The sequence below is a fragment of the Balaenoptera musculus genome, chromosome 2 (assembly GCF_009873245.2).
Source record: "Balaenoptera musculus isolate JJ_BM4_2016_0621 chromosome 2, mBalMus1.pri.v3, whole genome shotgun sequence".
In the NCBI taxonomy this organism is placed as follows: Eukaryota; Metazoa; Chordata; class Mammalia; order Artiodactyla; family Balaenopteridae; genus Balaenoptera; species Balaenoptera musculus.
The window spans coordinates 101,488,754-101,505,449 of NC_045786.1; the positions used below are offsets into that span (position 1 = coordinate 101,488,754).

A 16,696-nucleotide genomic window follows, 5' to 3' on the forward strand; every position below is an offset into this window, starting at 1 on the left:
TCAGTCTGTCAGCTTCAGTGTAAGCAACGGTTTGCCAACTTAACCCTTGAGCCAACCCGGCCCGAATCTGTACTACTCTTCACGTATCCTAACTAACCCTAATTAAAACCAAGAAATCCTCACCTTCCCTCCGCTTACACCAAACCTATACACACCAATCCATCTATCTACCTTTGACAATCCCACCCTAATCTACTCAAACCGATTCAAAACCCCAACATATACTAGCCCGCCTCACCTCTCTCATCAATATTCACCAAACTCTTATCCACCCGAATTGCTTCTGGACGCCCTATAAATTATACACCCCTCCCTAACCAAGTCCCTTCCGATCAAGGTTTCTCTTCATCTCACCTCCTAATCTAATCAAGCAGACATTTTTGCCCTACCCCAATTCTATTCTTTGTGATACCGATACCAACCCCTCATCCCCTCTGCCCAACTATACACCTAACTCCGACCTAGCCCATCTCGCCCCCCTCAGGCCAGCAACGCCGGTGGTTGTAGTGGGATTTAACTCCTTCTGCAGCGCATGCGCCGAAACCACAGACACAAACAAGGAGGGGGTGGGGGAGGAGGAAGGAGCTTAAGACACTCCGGGAGAGTAGCGCGCACCCTCCCATTTTGGGCTCGCGCCGCTACCGTTAAGGCGGGAACCGGCGCTATTTCCACTCCAGCGCGAGCCTCCCCAACCACCGTGCGCGCGGATCCGGAGGCTGGCGCTGGCGGCCTGAGCGAGCTCGCGCCGAGCTCGGACACTGCGCCTGCGCCGCGGCAGAGACTCGGCTCTACCGGGTCCGCTCCGATCCGACACCCCGGCAACGCCGTCTCCTCACCCCTTTGAGCCGCTTGACCAGGGCACTCTTCTGCCCGCTCTTGGCTAGGCCTCGCTGCTCCAGTGCGGCCTTCAGGTCGGTCACCCGCAGCGCCTGAAGAGGCTTCCCGTCCAGAGTCACCTCCTCCAGCTCCGCCATCTTGCGTGAGGTACTCGGGTCCGTCCCGACGGCTTCGGGCATCTTCGGTAATTTCCGCCAACGCCCTTCGAACGTACCGAGTTGGCCCCGCCCACTTCCATAGTCAACCCCTCGATTACCACTCAGAACTCCCCGGGTTCCTCCGGAAATGCTCGGGTGTTTCCGTCTCCACATCGGCACCAATTGGTTCTTTCCATCCTCCTAGTCGCTCCCCCTCCCTCATCCTGCTTTCAGAGCTCGGTTGTCTTCGTCTACCGACGCTTTGAATCGAATCTGTTCGGAAGCTCTCGACTCTGGCATAACCATAATCGGAATTATTCGGCTATCTCCGGACCTAAGGCTGAGACGCTGTGGCGCTTGGGTGTTTGGGGCTGGTCCGGGACCGGAAGTGCGTGGGCTTCCCGGCTGGCCCTCCTTAGGGTTTTCAGGAAACCTGGAAGCGGCGGCGATAGTTGGAGTCTAAACACTCTTGTGACGGTCTCCGGGTGCCCTGTGAGAGGAAAGGGGAGGTAAGCCGGGTAGAAGTACCTCCCTGGGCCGGGTCAGACTCGGTGTTTACGGGCTACCCTTAGTAGGGCAAGCCTCCCGCTCCCCTACGGAAACAGCTGCCGCCTCCCATCCTCCGAATCCCCGCCACTCCCATCTAAGGCTACGTTGCTCTTTGGGACCACGGAATGCCAGGCTCCGTAGCCTCCAGAGTGGCAAGTGGCAGCACCGTGTGTTTCGACCCAGCCTGTGAACTAATTCGTGATAATTGAACTTGAGCTTGCCGTGGAAGCCATGTCGCAAGACTCGGGATAAGTTAGCCCTTTCCCCGAGTGAGAGAATAAAATTCCTTTAGGCGGAATTGCTTCTCGTAGGGCCACTGTGAAAAGGCAACCTCGGCTGGACCGTTTTGGTACTGAACTGATGTTAATTGCTTCGGGGTTCCTTTCTTTGTCACTACAGATACTCCAACTTAGAGCAGAAGAAACACAAACAGTAAAATAGATCGTAAACAAGTAGTTTGTTTTCCTTGTTAGAGATTCAAATTGTGGGATTTGAAAACTATTCAAGTTGGCTGACCTTCCAGTTGCATTAGTGATGCGAAGCAATGGCAAGTCATCAATAGGTATTATATTAAACATGAAGGAAAATTGTTGAGGCATGAATTGTCACACAGCTACAACAGTATAAGTTGTTAGATTCCCTAAGCCAACAAACCAACTAGACTGTTTTTTCATTACTGAATAAACACTTGACTTCTGTTTTTCTTACTTTGTTATCTTAGTTTGGACAAGGCGCCTTCACTAACTATGCTCTTTAATTTTTCCTGGTGCTCTACAGGAAATATAAGAAAATAATGGAGTTATGAAGTTCTTGGCATATTTCAGAGGCTACACGCACATTGCGGAGAAGGCTCTTTCGTCATATATGATGTTTTCCCTTTCTTTTTTTTCCTTCTGTTGATAGCTCTGGAATAATTAGCATCTAGGCCCTGACCAGCTGCTTGGTAAATTAAAAAATGTGTACCTTTTTTTCATGTTAGGGAAGATGTGTTGGACCAATATTAATCGTTGGTTTTTTTTCTTTACTGAATCTGGAACATAGAATTAGGCGGCAAAGAATGAACAAGGAATGCTTTGGTTATTTTTGGATTGTTTATAAGAATGATGGAGGGAGGCAGTGGTTGGGAAGGGTAATGGGTTTGAAAACGAGAGAGGAAGGTGGGCAAATAATGAAATGAGGTTATTCTTGAGTACCTTGTCTAAGTTGGATAATAACCTAAATAAAGGACCCTGTTGTTTTTCTGTAAACCAAATTGGTGAAAAGTAATTTTCTTTGTAGACGTTGATTGAGTGTGATAAGATTCTGTGTTGTTGGGAAGCTGTAGTTTGGTTGCTCTATCCAGAGAGTATATAACAGTGCTCTTATGTTTCAGGATGCCACTGGGATCATCTTCCTCTTCGATGCCGCTATCCTTCCCTTCTCCCTTACCCTCGGTACCAGACAATATTTCTAACTCTTCCCCTCCCCCAATGTCTTACATCACTTCCCAGGAGATGAAGTGTATTCTTCACTGGTTTGCCAGCTGGTCAGGTCCTCAGCGTGAACGTTTCCTACAGGACCTGGTAGCTAAGGCAGTACCGGGAAAATTGCAGCCACTGCTGGAAAGTCTGGAGCAGCTTAGCGTGTCTGGAGCAAACCGACCACCTTGTATCTTTGAGTGCCAGCTACGTCTTTGGGATCAGTGGTTTCGAGGTTGGGCTGAGCAGGAGCGCAATGAATTTGTCAGGCAGCTGGAGGTCAGTGAGCCAGACTTCGTGGCAAAGTTTTACCAAGCAGTGGCTGCTACCGCTGGTAAAGACTGATAGGCCTTAAAATCAAAGAAGATAACCAGAGCTAATGGAGCCGAGGCCACAACTTTACCATGAGAGCTTCAAATGTATCACTTAAAGGCCTGGGGATGGTGTCCCGATCAGCTGACTGAACTCGCTGACCAGTACAGGCCTGGTGATTTCAACAGCCGATCAGCTGGACTCCTAGTGTGAATGTTTTCCATCTAAGCAAATCCAGGTCAGCAGTCTTTCTCCTAGCTTACTTCTTTCCAAGAGATGTCAAACCCTCAAGAATTTAAAGACTTCTTTTACAACTATAACCGAAAGGAATCTACACATTATAACTCAAGCCTACTGCTGGCCCATAGGGGTATAAAGTAGAGCCCTTGTACTCCAGAAACAAGAGAGAAGGACAATAAAAGGTCATGTTTTTATAATTTAGCTGGATTCAGATGGCTGCTTTCACCACTGTTACCAAATTCTGGCATAATTATGTGATATCCCAACTACTAGCTTTCCTAGTGATGATTTAGTAAAATTATGGAAAAATCAGGAGATGGAGATAATTAGCTGCTCCTTCCTCCACAGTGATGTTTGTTTGAATCCAAGTAGCAATGACTTTTTTCTAAAGTATATGTGACATCCTTGGAGCTGGTATCAGATGTTCCTATTCTATAAGTTTGCTTTACAATAATATGAAAACAAGTGACATTCTTTACAGGTTGAAGGGTTTATTTTTTGTATCAAAATAAAGAACAAATTTTCAGAACCATAAGTCTCTACCTTTTTTTCATTGCAAGGCTAGTGTAATGTTGATACACAGAGAAGGAGGCATTCTGAGAAAAGTAGAACTTAAGTATAGACAATAGATCGACTTTCCATCCAGTTTCTCCTAAGAAATCATCTCTGCCCTAACCTGTGTCATGCTGTGGGTAACATCACTCCTCCCTCATTCCTCCAACTGGGCCCCCTGTTGCGCCTTGGGGCTCTAGTGAATGGTAAGGGGCAGAAGGTCCCACCTGAAGAGTAGCTCGTTTCTGATAAGCCATGGTTCCCAGTGCAACCACCAGGATAAGCGACATTAGGCAGAGTCCCATGGACAGACCGAGGTGGGTCATGGAAGGATTATGGTCTGAGGTAACTAGAAACCTAGGGATGTAAGGGTAATATTTGGCCTGGAATAATGCCTAGGCCTAGGAGGTGAAGTGCCCTACCTTTATTTTAGTACCTATAACTCATTCATCATCCAAACAGTAAGCTGAACGGGAAATCAATAAGGGGATATAGAACCTGAAAGGAAGAAGACCAAGATCCAAGACTGCCAGCAACTTAAATTGTTGGAAGGAGGTCTAACTTGGCAGTGAGGGAAATGGCTTAGGGGAAGAGTTAAGACTATAGTGTTTAGGCAAGTTGCCTGGGTAGTGCTTAAGAAAGAGAATTCCCTGGCCGTCCAATGGTTAGGATTCTGTGCTTCCACTACAGGGGTCCCAGGTTAGATCCATGGTCAGGGAACTAAGATCTCGCAGGCTGCACGGTGCGGCCAAAAAGAAAAAAAAAAATCATTAAAAAGAAAAGAAGGGGACTAGGAGCGCCCTATGTCCTAGAGATAGGTGAACTCTATTATTGCTGGGGAGAGAGGTGTCCCATGGTGATAGGCACCATGTTAGGGATCCTTGTTTTCTGAAATATTAACTCTGTATAGGACAGTGTATGTATGAATGAGTGCTTAATATAATTTCAAATATCTGGATTCCAGGAATTTGAAAGAAAACTCCTTGGAATGTTATCTTACTTACTTGCTGTATTCTATGGTAAAGGTGGCTCCTCCATAATATACTTCTAGAGGTTTCTTCCGGAGGGTCAGGGTCAGGGCCCTGTGCAGCATACCAACTGAAGGCCCTTGGCAGCCAGGGGATTTCCACATATGCACAGTGAAGACCAGACTGGTGGTAATCAAGAGACTGTGGAAATAGCACCAAATGCACGTTTGGATCTCTTAATGGAAGTATAGTCCCTGGAAGAGTATATCTCATGAAACAGGTGCAGGCTTGGGACTGGGATGAACAGAAGGTCTTTAGAGGAGGGTTATCAAGTTAAGGACTTGAACATTCTCCTTGGCCCACTGTATAAATCCTTAGCCTGAACCATTGATTTACCCGCCAGTGCTCACCAGAGCCTTGTAGAACTGCTTCAGTTAGCTCTTCGCCCTCTTCCTTCCCCAGGGAGTGGCCTGGGGGGTGGGGGGGCCAGCTAATCCTAAAGACAGCTGAAATAATAGGTCAGGTTGAAAGACTTACAGGTAGGCAAGTAATATTGATAGCATCGGTACCTTCATTTGTCTAACACAGCCAACCCCGGGGACAGAAGAGATGGCCATTGTTCCCAGGTATCTGCAAGGAAGTATGTAGCAGGGTATAGTTATAGCCTCAGTCACCTGCTCAAGCCCTCCTTCTAAGGAAAATATACATTCTAAATCAGATTCATGGACTCAGTAAAAAATAAATGAACATCAATAAAGAAGCTACAGGGATATATTGTACAGCACAAGGTATAGAGCCAATATTTTATAATAACTTTAAATGGAGTATAATCTATAAAAATATTGAATCACTATGTTGTACACCTGAAACTAATATCATATTGTAAATCAACCATACTCCAATAATAAAAAATGAACATCAAAACACATTGGATGGTACTACCATAAGAGCACTTCCAAATTTTTGCCAGTGTGCTACAGCTATTCCACTTCTGATACCCACCTGAACAGCCTTTCCTGGAAGGCATGGGACCCAGGGTGATCCCTCCACCTGCACCTTGTACACTCCCCTCTCTGTGCACTGAGGTAAGTAGCAGTGGCCAGGGGGTTTGCTTCCTTGAGGTGTGGGATCTGAGAGGGATGCCTGATCTTGTCCCCAGGAAGCAGCTGTGAAGTGAGGTTGGCAAGGAAGCAACAACTATGGGGATGGTAGATCTCCCCATGGGGATTTTCCGCCCCAGGTGGGAATCCATTTTCCTTCCTCCAGCATTCACTCTGAAGGGCAGGGCAGAAGGTAGAAGAGTGTTTGTCCAGATGCCTTAGAAGGAGACTCCTCTCCAGCCCCACTCGGTTTCATTCCCCATTCTCTAGTCTACCCACCCCATTGGCCAAGAGCTTATACCTGCATCAGCCTTCCAGCGTGAGGTCTGAGGAGCAGCTTCCCTTGTCCAGGTGCAGGTAGTGCCAGCCCAGTCCGCTGCGTGTGGGGGATGGTAGAGTGACAGTAGGATCACTGACTGCTGTGCAGCCCCTCAGCACACACACCTGCCAGTACAGAAGAAGTCTGAGGTGCCATTCCCACAGGTGGTCACCAGGCCAAATTCCAGGCCAGACCCTGCTTAAGAGATAGAAGAGCCCTCAGAAGAAATGAAGCCCCCAGACCCGTCAGGGCCAGCCATGCTCACAGCTTCAATTACACTTTAGCAGCAGATAATCCCTTCCAACCTCTCTCACTGACCCCAAGCTGACTCGGGTCATGAGTGCCCTCTGCAATTCTCTCTTATTTCTCACCCCAGCCCCACACAGCTCCTCTGCAGTGCTGTGGTTGACCTGGTACCAGCCTGAGTCTTTGAAGGCAGCAAGAGTGATCGGGTCAAGCCGAGTGCGCTGGGCACCATCGTAGGTAGCAGTCATTATACAGTTCTGGAGTAGTCAGGCCTCCCAGTGTGAAGACAAAGGGCCCTTTGGGAGGAGATAGCTGGTGCCACCTGACCGTTCCCTCTTCCTTCCATCACCCCAAGGTGTTCTCATCCTCACCTCTTCTTCCAAGGGAGCGCCCAGTGAAACCCCTAGCAGTCCCAAGTGTTTGGCCAGGCTGTGGTGAGAAGCAGCTGTCCCCACTCATCTCGCCTTGTCACTTGTTGACTTGTAGAACAGTTCTCGCTGAGTATAGAAAGGGAAGAAGGCATCTGAGGAGAGGGAGACCTCAGAAGGGTGAGGAAGAGTTGAAAGGAAGAAGTTGGTGAGAGAGCAGTGGTTCCCTCTGGTTGATGCTCTGAGGAGACATTGCCCTCATTCCTCTCATCTACCGCTGGGTCCTGAAGGGCAATCCCTCCACTTCTCGAAGAGCTGTCCAGAGAAACCCAGGGCATGGAGCAGTTCGTGGAGTGTGGCCTGAGGAGAAATGACTGCAGAGTGAAGGGGACCGCAGCAGGACGGACTGCACTCTCTCGCCCCTCTGCCCAATCAGCTCTTCTTAGAGCTTGAGGCACCTTCTATTCCACCCTGAGGAGGTCCTTCCACTTCATGGGAAGCTGAGTGACCTGTGCTCCCTCCCCAACCTGTTTGCTTTTTCCTATTCATCATGCAGCAGTCACCATGACCATGTCACTGTAGCTGAGGCTGGGGCTGGTGAGATGGGCACAGAAGACAATCGTACCAGCAAGGGGCCTGTCTTCTGAGTCCAGCTGGCAGCAGGCAGCGTAGGCTACGATAGAGGGCTGTGGATGGGCCAGGACAAGGTGAGGGCGGAAAGGAGGGGACTGGGGTAACGCAGAAGTCTTCCTGAAAATGGAGGCCCAGGAAACTTGGCAGGGGTGGTACCAAGGGATGGCTTGGAGGTTTTTCAGCCCCCAACCAAACTTCATCAGCATGCCCCAAGTTACCCCAAAGAAGCACAATTATTTTGGTGGGGGGGGGGCTGTGCCACGCGGCTTGTGGGATTTTATTTATCTATTTTTAAATCTTTTATTTATTTAACTTTATTTATTTTTGGCTGCATTGGGTTTTCGTTGCTGCGCAGGCTTTCTCTAGTTGCGGTGAGCGGGGGCTACTCTTCGTCCCGGCGCGCGGGCTTCTCATTGCGGTGGCTTCTCTTGTTGCAGAGCAAGGGCTCTAGGGCGCGCGGGCTTCAGTAGTTGTGGCGCATGGGCTCAGTAGTTGTGGCTCGCGGGCTCTAGAGCGCAGGCTCAGTAGTTGTGACGCACGGGCTGAGTTGCTCCGCGGCATGTGGGATCTTCCCAGACCAGGGATCGAATCCGTGTCCCCTGCGTTGGCAGGCGGATTCTTAACCACTGCGCCACCAGGGAAGTCCAATTTAATAAAAACTGCTTGTATGCTCCCTACCCTTTCCCATGACATTTAAGATTGAGAAGCAGAGCCGGGCAAAGGGATTTGATTTGAATCTCACCTCTTGGTGGCACTTGGAAGTGTGGGCAACCCACACATACAGGAGAAAATCAGTGTTTTGGACACCAGACCCACCTGGCTGGATCAGCTGTGAGGGTTCCTGCTCTGGCCACAAGGCATAACCACGGAGATGGGCATCAGGGATGTGACAGTGAGTGAAATGTCGCATCTGGCTTAGTGGACGGTTAGTATAGGGAGTCTTCTCCCCTGCTCCCCTCCTCCAGTCTCTGATTTAATAAATTGTCAGGGGGAGAGGGGGCTCAGGGATCTGCACTGTTAAGAAGCACATTAAGTCATTCTGATGCTGGTGGTCTTGTAGAGATCTAGGCAAGCTAGAGATCTTCAGATCCCCAAATCTGCTAAGTCATTCTCACCTTGGCCCCCAAGCAACTCTGTCCTTGGTATCCTGGTTTCAAGAGGCTGCACCTGGCAAGAATGAATACCTGTAGGTGAGCTGGAGACAATTCTGGGTATCCCTGAAGAGGTATTGTATACACTCTCAATGACATGAACTCACCTGTGGTAGTTTGGGGTGTCTGGGTCTCCCCAGGCAGCATGGCAGTACTGTGCAGGGTCTCGACGCAGAAGCAGGGGTCCTTGCCTTGGAGGGGCTTAACAAGATGAGAGATCAGTTTCACTTCAACATCCTAGACGTCAGTTTCTTTTCTGTGTGGTCTTGCTGCACTAGCTCTCTCTGCCCCTCAGTCCTCCCGAGCCCTCTGCTCTCCCACTCACCTGCTAGGACACCCTGGAGCCGCTAAGCAGCCTCTCTCCCTGCCGCCAGGGCTTGGGATCCCCCTCTCACCCTGCCTCCCTCAGGACCCCAAGCTCCCTCTGGTACAGGATCTCCGATATGGCAGGTTTGGATTCGGAGGGGTGGAGGATCCTGGGAGCCAGGGAGGGTGAGGGAGGAAGAGCGGAAATTTGGGGGAAGTTGGGAGAAAGGGGGCCTGAGAAAGCTCAAACATCTGTGTCTTGTCATGTAGACACCTGCTTGTGGCAGCCCCCCAGGGGAAGCAGCGGCAGCAGCAACGTCTCGCAAACATATTTCCATAGGCTGCCCTGGATCCAGCCTTTTGCTCCCTTTGTCCCCGCCTTACTTATTCCTGGCTTTCCTCTCTTGACCATCTCTCTCCAAATCTCCTCCACCATGCTTGCGTTATTCTGTCAATATTTGAGTGTTGTTGAGTAAATCTATAGTTCCTGCCAAGAGGTCCGATGTGAACTACAAGGGCCAAAGCTGCAGCCCCCCAGCTCTCCTCCCTGGGGTGCCAGAAGTAGAGAGCTGGAGCGGGGCAGTATTCACTCCTGAGGCCTCAACTGACCTTTCCAAAGAGAAGCCTGCCTCATCCATGAAGGAACTCTCCTATCCCTCTTCCATCTCAGCCTAATTCTTCTGCCATTCTGAGTGGACAACCTTGGAACCTTCTCAGAACTAAAAACCTGGTGTTAACATAATGGTGTGTGTGTTGTGGGGGGGCATTCTTTGCTTCACAGATGCCTGCCTATCTCATTGGAGGTGGACAAACAAGGCTTTTGCACTCCACTAGCCCCCATGTCAGAACTGGGTGAACTCTAAACTGCAAGGCTTTTTTTTTTTTTTTAAATTATTAGCACCTTTAATTAATTAATTAATTAATTATTTATTTATTTGGCTGTGTTGGGTCTTCGTTTCTGTGCGAGGGCTTCCTCTAGTTGCGGCAAGCGGGGGCCACTTTTCATTGCGGTGCGCAGGTCTCTCACTATCGCGGCCTCTCTTGTTGCGGAGCACAGGCTCCAGACGCGCAGGCTCAGCAGTTGTGGCTCACGGGCCTAGTTGCTCCGCGGCATGTGGGATCTTCCCAGACCAGGACTCGAACCCGTGTCCCCTGCATTGGCAGGCAGACTCTCAACCACTGCGCCACCAGGGAAGCCCTAAACTGCAAGGCTTTTAAGCATCTCTTCCACCTGTGTAGGGCACTTAGGCGCTCACCATTTAAACACGTGTGCGTTGGCTAACACCTCCTATGAGAGGCTCCTGCGTTAGTTCATTCTGTGAGGCTTCACAGAAGCCGCTTATAGGCACGTCAGGAGGAGAAGTAAACTCTGAAAATTGACATTAATAGAAGATCTTCAAAGATGTTCTGATCGAGCTCTTAGAACTCCCTTTGTTTTCTCTGCTCATGCTGTGCTTTCACATCCTGTTTCCCCTGCCTGGATACCCTCCTTCCCTGCCTGTCTGGCTAATTCCTACCTTCCCTGTAATTACTCTGGGAAGCCTTTCTTAACACCTGCTGCCCAAATTCCACACCGGCCAGAGGCGGGAGGGGCCTCTCCTCTGCCTCCTAACAGAAAGCTTGTCATCCTCTGCTGTAACTGTAGCTCCGAGGCTCCCCCTCCACATCCCACAGTCCCTCAAGCCTGTTTCCCACCCATCTTTGTATCCACGGCACTCAGCACAGCCCAGAGGACCTACTCACCAGTTTGTGGGTGAAGGAACAGAGCTTAACCCCATTCTTTAGCTTTTGAAGATGCAGGTCGGGGGTGAAGTGACGTAAGGGAACAGAGCTCGTTAGTAATGCACAAGGACTAGAGTTTAGAGGACTGCTGACTTCCAGGGGGCGGGGGGCTTTGGGAGGGCTGGGTCTTACGCTTTTACACACTAGGGCTGTGGCTGGAACTACCCCTTGCAAGGGAGGCCTCCAAACTCTGGAGCCAAACCAACTCTGCTACTTTGTATCAGTGTAACTTGCGCCCAATGCCTCAGTGTTCCCACTTGCAAAAGGCGGGTGACCGTACTTAACCTGATAGGGTTGTTATGAGAAAGTGAAGATTTGTAAAGTGCCAAGAACAGTGTCTAGACCATGGTAAATACTAAGTCAAGAGGATGTATTCCACAGACACTTTCAACTCAGCGAGGAATTATTCTGCTCTTACCAACATGTGTTAGAGGACATACTAAGAGGACTTTTATTCTTTTTCTAAGACAAACCCAGTCTTTTTCTCCAAGTGTCAGAGCCTTTTTTTTTTTTCCTGGCTGGGCCGGCCCAGTCTGGGGAAAACCCTCCCGGTCAGGGCTTGCCCAAGGGATTGGAGGTCTGTGAGGCTGGCTTGAGGTTTTCTGGGCCCCATCCTTCACCTCTCTTAATGTTTCGCTGCCCCCTTGTGGCCTTACTGGGATAGGGCGTGCCCCTGCCGGGGTAGGGGTTCATCCTAACCTCACACCAGCTTGCAGAACTTCAGACCTTCTAGCAGAAGCAGCACAAGAAACACCTCGTGTTCCTTTGGCTGGAATACCTCTTTCCTGCCTTTGCCAGGCAAATCCTTCCTCATCTTTCGAGATCCAGCTGAGAGGTTTATCTGCCTGTTGAGACTTTTCTTTACTCCCCTCAGGCAGAGTTTGCATATCCTCTGTTCTCCGAGAGCATTTCTTTCACATCTTTGAAGTAGCACTTATTACATTCTCCTGACATTTTTTAAAACAAATAAATTTATTTATTTATTTAATTTTTGCTTGTGTTGGGTCTTCGTTGCTGCGAGTGGGCTTTCTCTAGTTGCGGCGAGCGGGGGCTACTCTTCCTTGCGGTGCGTGGGCTTCTCATTGCTGTGGCTTCTCTTGTTGCGGAGCACAGGCTCTAGGCACGCGGGCTTCAGTAGTTGCAGCACGTGGGCTCAGTAGTTGTGGCGCACGGGCTTAGTTGCTCCGCGGCATGTGGGATCTTCCTGGACCAGGGCTCGATCCCGTGTCCCCTGCTTTGGGAGGTGGATTCTTAACCACTGCGCCACCAGGGAAGCCCCTGACATTTATTTTTGTGCTTGTTTCCCTACCAGACCATGGGCAGGGCCTGAGTCTGATTCATCTCTGCCTCTCAGAAGAAATATGAAGTAGGTACAGAGGGATAACGGAGGTGAGAAGATGGAGAAGAGTGCAATGAGGCAAGGAGAGGGGGAGAATAACAGTCATGGTATCGAGCCCAGACATTGTTCCAAGCACTTTAGATTCAGGTAATTCTTTCGACAACCTTATGAGGTAGGTGTTATTATTACCCCATTTTTACAAGCGAGGCAACGTGGGCAGGCAGTATACGTGGGATTTGAACCCACGTCGATAGGCTCCTGGGCACAGGCTTTAACCCACCATGCAATAGTGCTTTTCACGTGCCCAGTGTGGAGGAGAAATTAAGTGCTGAGAGGAACAGGATGAGAAAGATGAGGATGAGGAGTGAGAATGGGGTAAGGAGAGGATGAAGGTGTTAAGAGACGCTGGGGTTTGAGAGGATGAGGATGGAGATGAGAAAGAGGATGTGGAGGTAGGAAACTAGGGATTAGGGAAGAGGATGTTAATGGGGGGTGGAGTGAATGAGAGGATGTGGGATGTGGGACGGCGGTTGTGGAGAGAGGATGGGGCTGAGCAAGGCAGTCATCCAAGTGATGTCATCATCCATATGGATGCTCCAACCAGCGTGGCCACCTCTCAGTTCCTTCACGCTCTCATCTCTTACATGCTTCTCATCCACCTTAGCAAGCCACCCCCAGGGTCAGACCCAGGCCTTATCATCACCAGAAACTGCAGTAACTATGAAATAACTGAATCAAACATCCCACTCTCTGATATGATCTCCTTTCCTTATGGTTTGTTTGCTCAAGCCGGCTCACTGCCGCTGCTCTACAAGCTCACTGAAGAACCACTGGCCCTTCCTGTCTCCTCACCTCTCCTTATCCGCCCTAAGTTCCAGGTTCACCATGAAATCCCTCCCCTTCCCTGTCTGTCCCGTCCATCCTGCCTCCCTGGGTGAGCCCCACGCCCAGATGAACCCAACATCTGTCTTGTCCATACTTGCTCCTGAGCAGCTAAGCACCACTGAAGGAAGTCCCTCCAGAGGACAGACTGTTGTCGCCCAAAATTGTCATCTTAGACTTCAATGGCCGCTTCCAAGCCAGAAATCTCAGCTCCCGCTTCCACTCTCAGAAGCTGGGATTTTACACCTTTAAGCCTTTCTCAGAGCTTCCTGCTCAGTCACTTGCAGTCACCTCTTCCTTCATGGTAAAAATAGAAGCCATGAGACGGGAACAACGTCAGCGGGCTACAGACCTGTTTGTATCTGCGTCTGCTGCATCTCTTCTCTTTCACCTTAGGAGAGAGGAAACGTCTTCTTCCTTTGGAAGGTGTTTCCTCCCTCTGATGCTCTGCATCCCCTCGAGCGAGATCTGGCCTCAGCCCCTCTCTGACCTCACCTCTCCCCCTCAGTCTAGTCTGCCCTAAACCCCAGCCTCTGTCAATGGCCGGGAAGGACCTGCTTGGGGCCTAGGCAGAGCTGCTGTCTCTGCTGGGAAGCCCCACTTTCTGCCAGACTGACTCCTACTCACCTTTGAGATATCTGCTTACATGTTACTTCCTCAAAGAGCCTTTCCTGACCCTCACATTTAAATCAGGTTCCCTTATTAGTATCTGTCACAGTCACTCTTTACTTCTGCCCCATAGCACTGCCTGCAATTTAGAATGATCTATTTATTTGTGGTGGTATGTTTGTCTGTCCCCCTCATGAATTTGTAAGCCCTGCAAGGGCAGGAACTGTCCTCCTTGCTTATCCTGTAGCTCCTATAACAAGCAAGGTGCCTGGAGTAGGGGTTATTAAGTATTTTTATAGCAAATGAATGAATGAATGAGTGTGATGAGAAGGCAGGAGGGAGGTGAGGGAGGAGGGAGGGTGAGGATGGAAGATGGAATCGAGGAGGGTAGATGGAGAGTGAGGGGAAAGGATGGTGCTGAGGGCAGTGTGCAAAGGTGAGGCTGGGGATGAAGGGGAGGAGGTGAGAGAGGACCAGGAAGAAGGGGTCCTCACCCTGAGTCTGGTTAAGACTTCCAGACCCTGAGTGGGCTGCCCTGGAGCTCTGTCTCTTGGCCATGCTGCTTGCAAGGTTTGAAGGCAGGGCCGGTGGGCGGGGCTAGACTTTATCTTGGGGCGCAGCCCTAACCTCAGATGGTGACAGAGCTGGCGCCAGCAGGGGTTTTGCAAACCGTCCCGATTGCAGCAGGGCCAGCAGTCTCACTCAGGACGGCGGATGGGGCCTGGGCTTATCTCCCGAGTGCAGTCCTAACCTCAGATGGTGACAAAGCGGGAGCTACAGGCGTTTTGCAAACCGTCCCGATTGCAGCAGGGTTGGATGGTCTGGCCAGGGGTGACAGTGCAAGGTGTGGGGAGCAATAGGGTTTTGGACAGTTTGGGGCTTTGGGGTGAAGCTTGGCTTGTGGGGTGGGGGGATCCATGCTATGTACGGCTTGCCTCTACCTAGCTCAGATCCATGTTTCTAAAAGAGAAGGGGAGCTTACAGCGCTGTAGGGGGGGCGTCTCCCTAGTCGGAAGCCTTCCTTCTCCCAAGTCTTAGGACCCTTCTGCTGCTCCCTGAAGTCAGAATTGATGGCCAGGCGCAGCCATTTTCCTCTGAAAATACCCATCATTTCCCCACGGGGTAGTCTCAGGGAACTTCTGATGGGCCTTCTCAATGAGCTGCTCATTGATGTTTTTCTGGGGCCAAGCCAGGTCTGCTTATAGCAGCAGCTGACAGAGGCAGCCTGGAGTCCTGTCCGGGTCCGACCCTTCCCACTGGGGTGCAGCCCCGCTGAGTCCTGAGAGGAAAGGTCTGCCTGCTGGGGGTGATGGGAAGTGACTGGCCTGGAGGAGGTGCACAGGCCCTCGGCCAGCCTTGGCTATTGTTGCCTCAGCATCTCCTGTACAGCCCTCTCCATCCCATAGTCCCCTCATGGCTTGGGGCAGGGTAGGGAGTGGAGGTGAAGAGGCCCCTTTCCACCCTCACAGCCCCAACCGGGATCTTGCAACACTGGGATGGGGGCCCTGGGGGCCCAGGCATGTGGCAATCCGTGGGGGTGGGGTGGGGAGGTGTGCACCGAGCAGGGGGAGCGGCTTTCACAAGTCCGAGCTGCCACCGCGGACTGACCTTGGCGGGCTCACCTTGGGCAGCTTCCTCCCTCTTGGCGGTATCTCCAACATCCTACCTTCTCTTCCTCTGCTTCCCTGGGGCCTGAGATCCTGTCTGTCAGCTCAGGACTCTCATGCTGGTCCCCAGTTTTGCCCATGAAGGAAAAGTGGGCCCGAGCTGTGGATTGTAAAGCCAAGGGAACGCAGGTGTGTGCTATTTGGACCTTGATGTGCTGGTTTTCCAAAGTTCTCGTGACCCCGCCCTGGGCCTCGAACCTTCCCCAGGCAGGGGTGAGGCTACCCGCCCTTCCTGGGGGTGCCTTCTTTCTGCAGCCTCCGGACCCCGTGGACCCCGTGGACCCTGCGGCATCTCCACCCGGCGGGGCATGGGCAGCCTGCTCCTTAGGGACGGTCCTCCTCCCGGCAGAGGGAATGAAGACGGTCCTGGAGGGAGGGAGGCGGTGTTCTTGCGTACCCTTCCTCCTGCTTTCCATTTCTCCAGCCTCACCCGGTTTCCTTTCTTTTTTTGGACCGGGACACCTCGGGGCCTTGGCATTTGCTTTCCCCTCTGCTCTCCTTTCCCCCAGTTTGGCACATCTGCCTCCTCCTGGACATTTTTAAGGTTTCCACTTCAATGTCACCTCCTCCGAGAAGCCTTCCTTGACCACCCCAGCTAAAACAACCTCCCTGGGCTTCCCTGGTGGCACAGTGGTTAAGAATCTGCCTGCCAATGCAGGCGACATGGGTTTGAGCCCTGGTCTGGGAAGATCGCACATGCCGCGGAGCAGCTAAGCCCGTGCGCCACAGCTACTGAGCCTGCGCTCTAGAGCCCGTGAGCCACAACTACTGAAGCCCGCATGCCACAACTACTGAAGCCTGCGTGCCTAGAGCCCGTGCTCCACAACAAGAGAAGCCACCGCAATGAGAAGCCCAGGCACTGCAACAAAGAGTAACCCCCGCTCGTTGCAACTAGAGAAAGCCCGCGTGCAGCAATGAAGACCTAATGCAGCCAAAAATAAATAAATAAAACAAAACAAAGCAAACAAACAAACAAAAAACCACCTCCCTTTCTGCTGGTTTAGTAGGTTTCCCCAAGGGGCATGTTCAGAGCGGGTAATTCATGAATGTATAGAGGTGTGAATGGTCAGGCTTAAGGGACAGCTGCAGAAGTGGTAAGCTCCAGCAGTAGCAGAGAGCCATCACCACCCCCAGGCTGTGAGGGCAGCTGCAGAGACTACCTGTCCTGTCCCTAGGAGTTGGGGGCTAAGCACCTGACTTCCCTCTCCTGCCACCCACAATCTCCTGCCCTGCCTGAACACA

At 51.0% G+C, this 16,696-nt stretch overlaps 3 protein-coding genes across 8 annotated transcripts in view; 1 reads left to right on the forward strand and 2 right to left on the reverse strand.

The window, feature by feature from the left end:
• ACIN1 (apoptotic chromatin condensation inducer 1) overlaps positions 1 to 1,197 on the reverse strand; it is a 32,327-nt gene extending 31,130 nt beyond the window's left edge. Inside the window, exon 1 of one of the 3 annotated variants that reach the window (XM_036841427.1) lies at positions 837 to 1,197. In XM_036841427.1, coding sequence (XP_036697322.1) covers positions 837 to 1,148 — 312 coding nt within the window. In that variant the 5' untranslated portion in view covers positions 1,149 to 1,197. The remainder of the gene's footprint in view (positions 1 to 836) is intronic. The other 2 variants (XM_036841426.1, XM_036841428.1) reach the window with 2 other exon arrangements.
• On the forward strand, positions 950 to 4,053 carry C2H14orf119 (chromosome 2 C14orf119 homolog). 4 transcript variants are annotated; one of them, XM_036841432.1, is made up of 2 exons: positions 950 to 1,021; positions 2,896 to 4,053. In XM_036841432.1, the coding sequence occupies exon 2, from the start codon at positions 2,897 to 2,899 to the stop codon at positions 3,323 to 3,325; it is 429 nt and encodes a 142-aa protein (XP_036697327.1). In that variant the 5' UTR covers positions 950 to 1,021; position 2,896; the 3' UTR covers positions 3,326 to 4,053. The 4 variants fall into 4 exon arrangements, with proteins under 4 accessions (XP_036697327.1, XP_036697328.1, XP_036697326.1 ...); XM_036841433.1 differs by lacking the exon at positions 950 to 1,021 and adding an exon at positions 1,270 to 1,483; XM_036841431.1 differs by lacking the exon at positions 950 to 1,021 and adding an exon at positions 1,493 to 1,872.
• Positions 4,054 to 4,230: 177 nt separating this feature from the next.
• On the reverse strand, positions 4,231 to 11,771 carry LMLN2 (leishmanolysin like peptidase 2). The gene is given in 20 exon segments (XM_036842029.1): positions 4,231 to 4,441; positions 5,089 to 5,269; positions 5,442 to 5,529; positions 5,532 to 5,577; positions 5,579 to 5,682; positions 6,055 to 6,158; positions 6,161 to 6,326; positions 6,432 to 6,528; positions 6,597 to 6,669; positions 6,854 to 7,013; positions 7,089 to 7,147; positions 7,150 to 7,218; positions 7,361 to 7,445; positions 7,649 to 7,771; positions 8,461 to 8,628; positions 8,834 to 8,885; positions 8,977 to 9,070; positions 9,195 to 9,427; positions 9,429 to 9,449; positions 11,662 to 11,771. Coding segments are annotated over 20 exon segments (2,244 nt in total).
• Positions 11,772 to 16,696: the final 4,925 nt, after the last annotated feature.